General features: G+C 45.9%; 1 protein-coding gene and 1 long non-coding RNA gene across 2 annotated transcripts in view; one reads left to right on the forward strand and one right to left on the reverse strand.

Moving 5' to 3' along the window:
- LOC310831349 (acyl-coenzyme A synthetase ACSM4, mitochondrial-like) overlaps positions 1–13,537 on the forward strand; it is a 15,987-nt gene continuing 2,450 nt past the window's right edge. Inside the window, exons 1-11 of the mRNA XM_083711924.1 lie at positions 1–540; positions 1,870–2,080; positions 3,239–3,446; positions 4,293–4,436; positions 5,261–5,417; positions 6,779–6,858; positions 7,916–8,039; positions 9,431–9,511; positions 10,284–10,385; positions 11,636–11,763; positions 12,324–12,423. Coding sequence (XP_083568050.1) covers positions 340–540; positions 1,870–2,080; positions 3,239–3,446; positions 4,293–4,436; positions 5,261–5,417; positions 6,779–6,858; positions 7,916–8,039; positions 9,431–9,511; positions 10,284–10,385; positions 11,636–11,763; positions 12,324–12,423 — 1,536 coding nt within the window. The 5' untranslated portion in view covers positions 1–339. The remainder of the gene's footprint in view (positions 541–1,869; positions 2,081–3,238; positions 3,447–4,292; positions 4,437–5,260; positions 5,418–6,778; positions 6,859–7,915; positions 8,040–9,430; positions 9,512–10,283; positions 10,386–11,635; positions 11,764–12,323; positions 12,424–13,537) is intronic.
- LOC310831400 overlaps positions 9,912–13,537 on the reverse strand; it is a 12,625-nt gene continuing 8,999 nt past the window's right edge. Inside the window, exons 2-3 of the long non-coding RNA XR_014557853.1 lie at positions 11,146–11,220; positions 9,912–10,314 (exon numbers count right to left, since the gene is read on the reverse strand). This is a non-coding gene — a long non-coding RNA (uncharacterized lncRNA). The remainder of the gene's footprint in view (positions 10,315–11,145; positions 11,221–13,537) is intronic.

Raw genomic sequence — 13,537 nt, forward strand, 5'->3', positions numbered from 1 at the left:
CATAGTATCATCTCTCCGTACGCTTTGTCCAAACAAATCAGGATGGCTGCTTGATAAACTGGTCATCTGGAGCAGTGCAGTAAATCCAGATCTCCCTGACGCACACCCCTGCCTTAGGCAAGTACTGTATCTTTCCTTCCATCAACGCATGGTCTGCAACAGGAGAGCAATTGTGCTAATCTGCCTTAAAAGGCTGTTGTAAAGATGACGATGCCTGCCATTATTTGGAATTGCATTTATTCTTCTGTGCCGTGCTTTTTTTTCTTGTAGATTGGTGACCCAAAGGAGTATTTTAATTTTTTTAGCGCCAACGTCATTGCAAGGTTTAATTCTTCCGCCATGAAAACTTTACTGAAATCACAGATTCTCAGATCGTTCTGGATACTTCGACTGCATCACCGATGGTTCCACAGGCACAACAGGTTCCTCGGCTCTCCCATTTTCGCTCAGTACGAAGCTCAAAGCCAAGGAGAGCAGCAGCTACCTGAGTATTTTAACTTTGCAAGTGACGTTTTGGATAAATGGTCACAGATCGAGAAGGTAGAATTTACTTTCCTTCTACAGATGAAGTGGCTCCTTCTAAATTAATATCTGACTGTGTCCTTTTTTGAAAAGCAGCTAACGTGTGTGTGTGTGTGTGTGTATTTCTAGAAATATATATACACACAAATATGATGCTTTGATGCCAACTTACTTCTAAAATACAAGCACCTCCAAACCATGAGAGATCTGTGGTAGCGTTTCAAGCACATACAACAAAATTTAGGTTTGCACAATTAAAGTGGATTAAAACGCTTTATCATCCCAGCACAACAAATCCACTTTAAAAAAGAATTGAACCTTTTACGGTTAAGAAAATTACGGAGGAATGCATTAAAAAGTGAGGAGTGAGCAAATGATTAATGGGCAGATGTATAAACACCCCACAGACAAATCAGGTATAATGCTCTTTGGTGTACAAACCCACCCCCACCAGATTGCAGTAGACGTTGAGTAAAGACCAGATACAATCTAACCTCCACATAAGCTTTATGTAAGCAAATAAGGATGAAGGCAGCAGCTAGACTGCTGACTGGGAGTGGCCACCGAGACCATATAACACCAGTCCTTAAAGATCTTCATTGGCTCCCAGTACGTTTCTGAGCACAATTCAAAGTGTTGGTGCTGACCGTTAAAGCCCTAAACAGCCTTGGTCCTGTATACCCGAAGGAGCATCTCCACCTCCATCATGCAGCCTGGACACTGAGGTCCAGCTCCAAGGGCCTTCTGGTGGTTCCCTCACTGCAAGAAGGTTACAGGGAACTAGGCAGAGGGCCCTCTTGGTAGTGGCGCCTGCCCTGTGGAACGCCCTCCCAGCAGATGTCAAGGCAATAAACTACTATTTTACTTTTAAAAGACACCTGAATGGAAGTTTTTAATGTCTGACGCTGTATTGTTTTTGATATTTGGTTGGAAGCCGCCCAGAGTGGCTGGGGAGACCCAGTCAGATGGGCGGAGTATAAATAATAAATTATTATTGTTATATTATTATAACAGGCTGCCTGGAAGAGCCTAGTAATAAGTTTCATCCACACACCCTCTAAGCCTGATCTGGAATTGACGTGGTCATCACATACCCCTCAACTGTCCCGCTTGAATCAGGACATCCCATTTTGGGGGGCTTTGCTTGCGCATGAGGACACGGCCCTCTTAAACACACAAGAGCATGGTACCTAAAAACACGATAGATCACAGGGCCCAGAAACACACATTTCAAATAAACATGGCCAGCCCTCAGGCTGAAAAAAGGACCCCCGCCCCTGCTAAATCAGGTCTATAAACAAAACAAACTTTTCCTTTTCTTTTAACATATCTGCATTTATTTTGCAGGAAGGAAAAAGACCTTCTAACCCAGCACTATGGTGGATAAATGGAAGAGGGGGTGAAGTAAGGTGGAGCTTTGAGGAGTTGGGAGTCCTGTCCAGGAAAGTGGCCAATATACTCTCCAACCAATGTGGGCTATGCAAAGGAGACAGAGTTTTGGTTATCCTGCCCCGAATCCCGGAATGGTGGTTGGTGACCGTGGCTTGCATAAGGACAGGTCAATAAAAATAGCCGAACGTAATACAGAAAGGATGGTGAACCTGTGACTCTTCCGGTGTTGTTAGACTCCAAATCCCATCAGCTTCAGCCAGCATGGCCAATGTTCAGGGAACAAGATGGGACCTGGAGTCTTGCCGCCACAGAACCAGGAGGCCACAAGTTCCCCAACCTTGAAATACGGCCTTTCTTGCAACTGTCTTGAACTACAGCTTCCATCATCCCCAGCCAAAACTTCCAATGGTCAAGCATGATGGGAGTTGTAGTGCAAGACATCAGCAAGGCATCATGTTGTGGGGGGCGGCTCTTGGTGGTGACCCACAAGTTGGAACAATAAAGCAAGTGTGGGCAATTTCTGGCCCTCCAGATGTGACTAAACTACAACTCCCATCCGCCCTAGCAAGAAGGGTCAATGGTGAGGCATGACTGGAGTTGCAGTTTAGTAACATCTGGTGGCCAATGGTTCCCCCACACCTGTCATAAAATGGTGGTCAGGAGACTCCATGCCATGGGCCAGATTAGACCCACCAGGCAGAGGCATAGGAAGGTCAGGTGGTACCCGGTGCAGAACATTTCTTGTCACCCCCCCCCCCCAGACACACACATTATATATATAATTTTTTTGCCTGCAAAAATGGTTTTATTTCATTTCATATTTTCTTACAAAGGAATGTGGATTCTGAGCCTCTGGTAACAAGTAGGCGACTATGGATAGATATTTAAATCTACAGGATGGATTGTGTTTTGGCTTGTGTTATTTTATTTATATTTATTGTTTATTTATTTAATAAAATTTATTTTTAAAAACCTGCAAAACAAAAAACCACAGCAGTGAAATCAAGAAAAATTAACAGTCCTACTTTAAAACATACAAAAGCAAAAATATTAAGATTAAAATTACTTCAACTTCCTAAGATCTTTGGAGCAGGCATTTTTTTAATTAAATTTTTTTTTTATGAACCGCCCAAGTGGGGCAGTAATTGTTCCTTGATAATTTGTCACCCCCTCCATGATGGCACATGGGGTGGCCCTCCCCCTGTCCCCCTTTCCTACACCCCGGCCACCAGGCCTCTCCATTTGGCCCAGAACCATTTGAGTCTCCAAAACTCCTACATCACAGATCCACCTGTCCTTAAAAAGAACATTGCTCTTCTTGTAGGTATCATCCTTATGCCTGGAATATCCCAGTTAACAGCAAAAGACATTCAGCACAGACTTCAGGCATCGAAGGCCAAGTGCATCATCACCACGGACGCTGTGGCCCCTGCAGTGGATTCCATAGCAGGCAGCTGCAACTTCCTGCAAACCAAGCTGGTGGTATCTGAAGGGCCGAGGGATGGGTGGCTGAATTTCAAAGAACTCTGCAAGTGAGTATCCCTCATTGTGCTTCACCCAGCAACACAGGGGTGGAGAACCTTCGGGGCCAGGGGACCAAATGCAGCCCTCCAAGCCTCTCTGGTTAGCCCTTGAGACTTTCCTCAGGCCATGGCCATTTTCCAGGCATACATTCTCTCAGTGCTTTTTTCCCCTAGAAAAAAAAAGGTGCTGGTATTCACCATGAAGTTGTTACAGTAAGTGCCACACTTTTTAACAACAAAAAGAGGTGCCAGTGCTGCATACCCTCGAGTAAAGGTAAAGGGACCCCTGACCATTAGGTCCAGTCGTGGCCAACTCTGGGGTTGTGGTGTTCATCTCGCTTTATTGGCCAAGGGAGCCGGCGTACAGCTTCCGGGTCATGTGGCCAGCCTGACTAAGCCACTTCTGGAGAACCAGAGCAGCGCATGGAAACGCTGTTTACCTTCCCGCCGGAGTGGTACCAATTTATCTACTTGCATTTTGTCGTGCTTTCAGACTGCTAAGTTGGCAGAAGCTGGGACCGAGCAACGGGAGCTCATGGGGATTTGAACCACCAATCTTCTGATCCGCAGGCCCTAGGCTCTGTGGTTTAACCCACAGTGCCACCCGCATCCCAATACCCTTGAGTACCCCCTGAAAACAACAGCATGGCTTTCTCTCCTCAGACCACCCCCTCCCAGGCCCTGCTTTGCAGCCTCCTTGGGTGCTTGTGCCTGGCTGGAATGTGTCCCTGAGCAATGTAAAGGCTTCTTGCATAGATAGAGGCTAAATTTGGGTATGTGGTTGTGGGTAGAAAGTGGCCTCTTGCATTTGTGATTGGAATTACTTTAACTATTGTGGCTTTCTGTGCTACACAGAGAGGCTCCTGACAGCCATGCTTGCGTGAGAACAAAGATCCATGATCCAATGGTTATTTACTTCACCAGTGGAACGACGGGGGCTCCAAAGATGGCTGAGCATTCCCAAGGGAGTCTTGGCTTTCGGCCCATCGCCCACAAAAGGTATCAAATAGAGCCGAAGCAAACATGTACTGAGAAAAGGTCTTGAGGTTTTCTGTATCTCCTCACCAAAGCAGGTTACTTTGCAACATTTTCTCCATATATTCTCCACCATTTTGTGAGGCAATTTCCATTTCCCATCAGCCCCCACTCTACAACTCCCCAGAAATGCATTATGAGGGATACAAAATGGCAGCCAGGCTGCCAACACAGTTGTTGCTGCTGCCAACATTAATACTGAGACCCACCCCTGAGAAACTCATGAAGAACTTCTCTCCCACTCACCCTCAGCCAATCTTCCCTCAATTTCTCTTGGCACAAGTTCAGCATCACAGAGTCAGGCAAGGCAAGGCAGGGCAAAGTCCAGTTTTCAGAAAGACAGAGAAGGGTCAAGCAAGGCAAGGTGAAGTCCAGCTTATGGTGAAGCAAGCCAACTTGGTAAGTTAAAGCGCAGCAAAGTAAGATAGGCATTTGGGAATGCAGAACAGCCTTGTGGAGCACTGAAGGCAGAGACGCATTCATGCAATTCATGTCTCAGACTGCACACCTAAATGTGAATGCATCAAAACACCAGGCACAATTACTGGGCGGTACCTGATCAGCATTAATCTAAGGGGAGGCGGCTCCTTAGGGTTTCCAAAATGGGGGCAGAGACCCTAGTAGATCAGGCTTGCAAACTCTGAAGGGTACAAATGTATTTAATAAATAAATTTAAAATAATAATAATAATACCAAACAGTAAAATGCCAACCGCTGAGCATAATCTTCAAGGCCCTTGTTGCATGCTTGAATTGCCTGTTGCCATTTTCTTTCCTCTGTTATATCAGATACTGGCTGGATTTGACCCCTGCTGACATTATGTGGTCCACTGCAGATACAGGATGGGTGGTGGCGTCTCTGGGGTCTGTTTTTGAACCATGGGCTTTGGGTTCCTGCGTCTTCATACACAGCCTACAGCAAATAGAATCAACAATTATCCTGAATGTAAGATTCTTGCTCCGGTCTCTACCTGATTCTACCTGATTTTTCTCTATAATGGCAGCTAGTCAGTGGCTGGGATTACATTAGGAGAGGAGGGGAAGTAATGAGACTGATTGTTTTTTAACATTATTTTTGACTAATTGCTATTGTCTCTGAGCCTGTGGAATTGGTTGGGATTCATGCCCACTTAAGGTTAATCAGGCCACAATTGTTCTTGTTTTACTTAGGGATGGAGGAGAATGTTTGTCCTGGGGGATTAGGGATAAATTCAGTTTGCATTTCAAGATAAACCTACCTAATTCACACTTTCTGAAACAATACAAGAGCCAAAACATGAGAGCCTTCTTCAAATATCTGAAGGACTGTCACATGGAAGATGGAGCAAGCTTATTTTCTGCCACATGCAGCCCTCTCAGTCTGGCCTTTGGGGTTCTCCCCAAACTACAACCCTTACTAGCCTTGCATTGTACTCTCCTTGGGTGTTTTGGTCCGGATAGACTGTGCCCTTGACATAGCTGTCAACTGTCCCTTATTTGGTGGGAAAGTCCCTTATCCCAGCGCCGTGTCCCACTGCTGTCCCTTATTGATGATGTCCCTTAAATTTCCCGGGTTTCAAAGGAAGCAGCTCCTCTCCCTCCCTCCCTGCCGGCCACGGAGGACGGATGCTCCAACTGTGTTGCTTGTCTGCATTGCTCACCCAATAAGGAGTCTAAGAATGACTGGGGGGTGGAGCTTGCATGCCTTGCGCTGATCAAATCAGCCGTGTTGCCTGGGGACTCGCCTTTGCTCAGCACTTCCCAGAGGAGAGGTGACGGTGGTTTTCCTTGCTGCATCCCCTTTGCCGGGTTGCTGTGCTGTGGGAACCACCGCTTGAGGCTTTGTTTGGCTGCTGGCTGGGCTTTCTGCCTTTGGCTCGGAGGGGCTCAGAAGTTGAACATAACTGTGCCTGGAAAATCCCTTATTTTGGCTGCTGATCCCTTATTTTCGAGGCTGCTGGTCCCTTATTTTCAAATCTGTAAGTTGACAGCTATGGCCCTTGAACTCTGATAATGCTTTTCATTTAGAGACTAGAGAGTGTGCAGAACTAAGCCCTCTGTTCAAGGGTAAAATTAACATTGGTTGCTCCGCCCACTTTCCCCTCAGGCTCCACTCACCATGGGCATGTGGCCCTCAAAAGGTGGCCAAGAAGAGAGTATGACCCTCAGCCTGAAAAAAGTTCCCCACCCCCCTAGTTTAGCATTACTATGCATCAGCCAATTTGTGAGAGAAACCAAGACAGTTAATATAAAACTCAGTTGATCAAGACACTGGGTTAGATCAGATTGTGTTGTTCTTGCACAACCTTTGCCTTTTTTATGTGTTAGACTCTGTCCCGGTTTCCCATCACCACCATCCTGGGTCCTCCAACCTTGTTCCGCATGTTGGCACAGAGCGATCTCACCAGGTACCTTGAAGAACTCCTTTCAAAATACAATGGTTTTAGAATGGATTTGCTGCATGGGTCCAGACTCTGATGTCAGTGATGTTATTGAAGCTCTAGTTTGAAATACAAACCCTAGCATCTTGCACTGCTTGTTTCCAATGTCAGACAAACGTTACATTCCAAGAATTGCAATTGCAATTTGAGAGGAAGAGAAGAACTTCTACTTCTACTTCTGGTATCTGGAGTGGTAGCAGCAGGGAGGGGTGTGGTTCTTGCTCTTTCCCTTTGGTGGGCACTAGGGAGCCTGGGAAATGTGTTTTTCCCAAGGCACCCAATAGCTTCAGTTTTGACCTCCCAGACACTTGTGCCCCTGCCATAACAGCATTCAGGGTGCCAGAGGGAGGGAGGAAGAGGGAGGAAAATCTCACGGCCTGGCACTACCATGGTCATAACTGCCTTTGCTAAGTCAGGTGAATGACAAACGGGAAGTGCAAAGGTTGATTGATGTGGTTTGGAAGGCTTACACGGATTGGATAAGGTCTCAGTTGTGTTCCTAATGATGTCATCAGGAGCAAAACAGGATTCCAAATGAAGAGTACATCTGTAAACATACTCCTGGCTCAGGATGGAAACACACAACTATATTTAGATACTGATGTAGTGATCCTTTTATCCAGTGGCCTGAAGGTGTGTTGGGACATCGGGAAGCATGGGAAATGTGCTTTTCCTAGGGTGCCCAATAACTTCTGTACAATATGTTCTGGGTACTCAGAAGGGGCTCTCTAGAATGTGCCTATCTAGGCCTGCCCGCTAGATGCCAATGCTTGCACCAGCCACACTCCTGGACAACACATATGTTGGGATATATGGGGGTGGGGTGAGCCAGGTGTGCTCTAGAGATACCCCCTTCACCTATTCTGTACCCACAGCCACCAAATGACTGAATAGAGTTCATGTTCTTTCCTCATGGAGTGTAACTCCCAACAACCTGCCAGGCCTTGTTGATGACCCCCTCCTTGAACTGTGCGTTTCTAAGATGCTGCATAAAATGTCCTTGGGGGTCTCTTATTTTGTTCAGTTATAAGTTCATGAGTCTGCAGTACTGCTTAAGTGGAGGGGAACCTCTGAATCCTGAAGTGATGGAGCAGTGGAAGAGCATGACAGGACTGCACATCTATGATCTCTATGGACAGACGGAAACAGTAGGTGCTCCTGTGTATTCTTATGCTTTCAATGATCTTTTAAGATGGAGATAGGGGACCTCAAACACATGGGCCAAGGTGGACGCCAAGCCTCGCTATCTGGCCCTCAGGATTCTCCTCATGCCACATCCCTCCCCAGCCACACTCCCCAGGTCATGACCTTCACTGACCCCCTGCTTTGCACTCCCATTTAGTGTTTTCATTAGGTAAATAAACAGTTGTCATTGAACTCACATAAAATGCTTCTTCCTTGCCTAAAAGGAGGATTGTGGGCATTATGAGTATCTGTCAGCTTCCCCCACTCCTGCACCTTCAGCTCATGTTCCGGGCCAAGCTGATTGTCTTTAAGCATCATCAGTTTGCTTCCCGAGAAATGGGTTAAAAAGAGTAGTGAGGTCTTTTGGGTTCAGGCCCAACTTCTGCACCTACTATGTTTCCCCGAAAGTAAGACATCCCCCGAAAATAAGACCTACTTCCAGTTTTGCCTCTCGCTGTAATATAAGGCATCCCCCCCCCCAAAAAAAATAAGACCTCCCCGATAATAAGACCTCCCCTGAACATAAGGCCTCCCCGGAATATAAGGCCCCCCAAGCTACCGTAAGGCGTCCGACTCCTCTGGACCGTAGCAGCGGGCGCCGCCATGCAGCTCACTGATTGGCCGCAATGGCCCCGGAGCTGTTCAGGCAGTGCAAGGTCTCTGAATCAGAGAGCCCTTGCCGCCGCCAGGACAAGCTGTCGCCTGCTGCTCGCTCTGCCCTGACGGAGTCTGGCTGACTCAGAATTAGACAATAAATGTGTACCATATTCTTCTTCATGGAAAAATAAGACATCCCCTGAAAATAAGACCCAGCGCATCTTTGGGAGCAAAAATTAATATAAGACACTGTTTTATTTTGGGGAAAACAGGGTAGCTCAAACAAAGGCAGTGACATCACCTGCTATTTATTGAAACCTAGGGCAGATCTACACTCATGATTTGTAACGTTAAGGAAGGGTTAAGGAACAGTTATCATAACATATTTGGACATACTACGTTTTGCTTGTGATGTTAATAATGCGTTATTAAAATGAGACACCATAGGGCGCTGCAGAGCAACCAGGAACCGGGCAATAGGGAAACTGCTTTTTATGAAGGAAACAAGGTAAGGAACGTTTTTATTTTAGCAGTATGCCCTGTGACGTTTTATAACAATATATCTAATAGTTTAGTGTAGACCTGGCCCTAGTCAAACGTTGTAAAGCTACAGAAACTTGGGAATGTGCCATTTGAAATCCTTGCGAATCACTTCAGTGTAAACGTGCAGAAGATCAAGATGCAAAGATATCAAAGGCTGTTGGGGAAATGCCATATAGTCCCTTTCGAAACAATATAACAATCTTCTTTTAAACAGGGTGCGATTTGTGCGGTTAAAAAAGGGATGAAAATTAAACCTGGTTCAATGGGAAAGGCATGTGCACCATATCAAGTCGAGGTGAGTGGTTCCTATTTTTCTAGCTCCTATCCATTTTTAAATGACAGCCAGCGAAGGCTGGTCCATTAGGGGAAATGGGGCACTGCACTACCAATGTCGGTCCACCTTCAGCCAACACCCTCCCCCCACAGCTGCCTATCTGCCTACTTACAACCAGTCTCAGAGTGGCCCCAGCTGCCAGCTTCCCCCTTCCTCCTTAGTCTCAGTGTTGTCCTTGTAAAACTCAACAGGGAAGAATATGGAGACAAAACTAGAATTAGTTCACTTTGCCAGTCATTTGGTTCTACCTACTGCTGGCCTCCTTGCTTTTTGCCACACTAATCCCAATGGGTACCAGCCGAAACCACAGCGTACAGCTGTTGTGACACACCAAAATGGAGGGTACTTGATGCTGTGGTCTAAACCACTGAGCCTCTTGGGCTTGCTGATCAGAAGGTCGGCAGTTCGAATCCACGCGACAGAGTGAGCTCCCGTTGCTCTGTCCCAGCTTCTGCCAACCTAACAGTTCAAAAGCATGCCCGTGCAAGTAGATAAATAGGTACCACTGCGGCGGGAAGGTAAATGGCATTTCCATGCACCCTGGCTTCCATCACGGTGTTCCATTGCACCAGAAGCGGTTTAGTCCTGCTGGCCACATGACCCGGAAAGCTGTCAGTGGACAAACACCAGATCCTTCGGCTTGAAAGTGAGATGAGTGCCGCAACCCCATAGTTGCCTTTGATTGAGCTTACCCGTCCGGGGGTCCTTTACCTTTACTTTTCTCTTTTTCTAGATCTTAGATGAAGAAGCAAATGTTCTGCCACCTGGGAAAGAAGGAGAAATAGGCATCAGAGTGAAGCCCCAAAGGCCCCTTGGTTTCTTCTCTCGCTATGTAGTAAGAAGCCTTCTGGAGAACTTCATTGATTTTTGTGTGGCATATGAAGGGACACCATAATTAGAAAGGCTGGGTGAATCCACAGAGCTTTGTTCCCCTTGGTTCAACTCAGGTTTATTCTGCATTTTCATCACTACCGCCCCAGAATGGGGGGGGGGGGAGTTCTCAAGCAAAATTGGGAAGGAGTTGCAGATTTGTGTCTTTATTTACATATAAAATAATATTCATATACCATCCATCCAAATAAAATATCAAAACAGTGGATGGCATGCTTTGTATATGTCCGTCTAATACAGAATAAAGGCAATACAAAAGAAATATTAAAGTGACCGGCTCATCTTGAGGAAATTTTAACAAATGCAAAGGCCTATTGGCACCAAAAGATCCTCAACAGCAATTAGCAGTAGGAGAGAAATTAGATTCAGTTTTCATTTGAAGCTGAATTTGTCAATATGCCCTTTCCAATATATATATATGTCTTTCTCTCTGTGTGAACAGATCTGTCCTTCAAAATTTGCACCCCTCTGAATTTCGTTTGCATTATTTAGTTATTTTTAAATTTGCATACCACTCGTCCTCTGTAGATCTCAGAGTGGCTTACAGCATAAAAATGCAAGACGAAACCACAAAATACATAATAAAAACAAGAACAAAGCAAAACAATGACCCCTCTCCCTCCAAGCCCCTCCTACAAGCACATTAAAATGATATAGGATATTAGTAATGCTATTTTTCTAGATAAAGAGGTACCGGAACTCACCATGAACCTTGTTCTCTTAGAATGGCAATGATGCCCACCTGAGAGGTGCCAGAACTGAGTTCCAGTGAGTTCCAGCTGGAAAAATAGCCCCAAATGTTAGTTGGCCACAAGACTGGCTGGAGATATGCTATGCAGTTTGCCAACCAACCAATATTACATAAATGCATATACTGTATATTAAATGTGCATGAAAACAAACATATTGATGAAACACATAAAAAGGTATTGTGTTTGGCTTAACCACCATTCATCTTCTCATTGAACTCTGGGAACTGTAGTTCTGTGAGGGGAATAAGGAATAGGGACCTCCTAACCGTCTGTCAGCACCCTTAACAAACCAGAGTTCTCAGTCAGTGTAGAGACAATACTGAACCAAATGGACCAATGTTCTGACTCCGGGTGAGGCAGCTTCTGATGCTCCTATAACTCTGCAGTCCTAGGGCAAAATGTCCTTGTGGTTAATTCTCCCTTTCTGAACTGTTTTCATTAGGATAACCCAGAGAAAACAGCTGCAACAGAACGAGGGGATTTTTACCTTACTGGGGACAGAGGACTGATGGATAAAGATGGATACTTTTGGTTTATCGGTAGATCTGACGATGTCATCAATTCTTCAGGGTTGGTTTGTTCTCTTCCTTTCCTAATTCTGTAGCTCTTTGAAGCCGGGTGCTTCAGGATCCCCAAACCATCTTGCATTGGCACGAACATGATTCTAATCAGCCAGTGCTCTGTAACAGCTGGATGTTGGATGAAGATCCGGGAGACCTTCAACCAATCACAGGCTTGCAGGCTGATCTACTTCACAGGGTTGTTGTGAAGCTAACATGTGGAGGGGTGAATGATACTTTGAGCCCCTCAGAGGAGAGTTAAAGGAGATGTTATGATTATCTAGAGTAGTAGCAGTTGTGATTCAGCTCCCAAGGTTCCCTGTCTGTGATTTATTGTTTTCTGCAACATATTGCTAGTATTCAACTGTTAGCAGTAGGCTTCTTTATACGTAAGATGCATGTGTTTTCACCCCAAGTTCCAACAAACGCAAATAATCTACTCATCCTTCTCATCTGCAAAATAGACATTATTCAGGTTAAGAGACATTTCCGTGCGGGGCATCTTTCCTCCTACAATTTCATTGTTGCTTTGTTGTTGTTGTTATTATTATTATTGTGTCAATTTCTTAGGTATCGCATTGGACCATTTGAAATAGAAAGCGCCCTTCTGGAACATCCAGCGGTAGCAGAAGCCGCAGCTGTCAGCAGCCCAGACCCGCTCAGAGGAGAGGTAACAATTGCAAAAACAGCATCTTTCCAGCAGGGCTGGGTAACCTGTGGCTCTCCAGGTTTCACTGGACTGCAACTCCCTTAATCCCAGGCTATTGGTCCTGCTGCCTGGGGCTAAGAAAGCTAGTATGCTGCAGTGGTTAGAGTTGTGTAGTGCTCAGACTAAATCCTGGGGTACCAGGGTTCAGACCTGCCACACAGCCATGAAGCTCACCGGGTGCCCTTGGGCCTGTCACTGCTGCTCAGTCTAACGTACCTCACAGGGCTGATCAATAAATGTTTTGTTTATAAAACAAGTATGTTTCCAAGCACAATTCAAAGCACTGGTGCTGATCTTTAAAGCCCCAGTCTGCCTTGACCCTGTAGACCTGAAGGAGCATCTCCACCCCCATCGTCCAGCCCGGACACTGAGGTCCAGCTCCAAGGGCCTTCTGGTGCTTCCCTCACTGCAGGTAGTGAAGCTACAGGGAACCAGGCACAGGGTCTTCTCGGTAGTGGCACCCACCCTGTGGAATGCCCTCCCACCTGATGCTGGAAATAAGTAACTATATGACTTTTAGAAGACATCTGAAGGCAGCCCTGGACAGGGAAGCTTTTAGTGGTTGATGTTTTATTGTGTTTTTTTATATTTTGTTGAAAGCTGCCCAGAGTGGCTGGGGCAACCCAGTCAGATGGGTGACATAATGTTGTTGTTGTTGTTGTTGTTGTTGTTGTTGTTGTTGTTGTTGTTGTTGTTACTGTATTATTATTATTAGGGACATGGGTGACACTGTGGTCTAAACCACTGAGCCCAGAGCTTGCCGATTGGAAGGTTAGCGGTTCAAATCCCCATGACGGGGTGAGCTCCCGTTGCTTGGTCTCAGCTTCTGCCAACCTAGCAGTTCGAAAGCACAACAAAGTGAAAATAGATAAATATGTACTGCTCCAGCCCGAAGGTAAACAGAGTTTCTGTGTGCTGCTCTGGTTTCACGAGAAGCAGTTTAACCATGCTGGCCACATGACCCGGAAAAACTGTCTGCTGACAAACGTCGTCTCCCTCAGGCAGTAAAGCGAGATGAGCCCCGCAACCCCAGAGTAGTTCGCAACTGGACTTAACTGTCAGGGGTCCTTTACCT

The sequence above is a fragment of the Podarcis gaigeae genome (assembly GCF_964106915.1).
Source record: "Podarcis gaigeae genome assembly, chromosome: 14".
NCBI lineage: Eukaryota > Metazoa > Chordata > Lepidosauria > Squamata > Lacertidae > Podarcis > Podarcis gaigeae.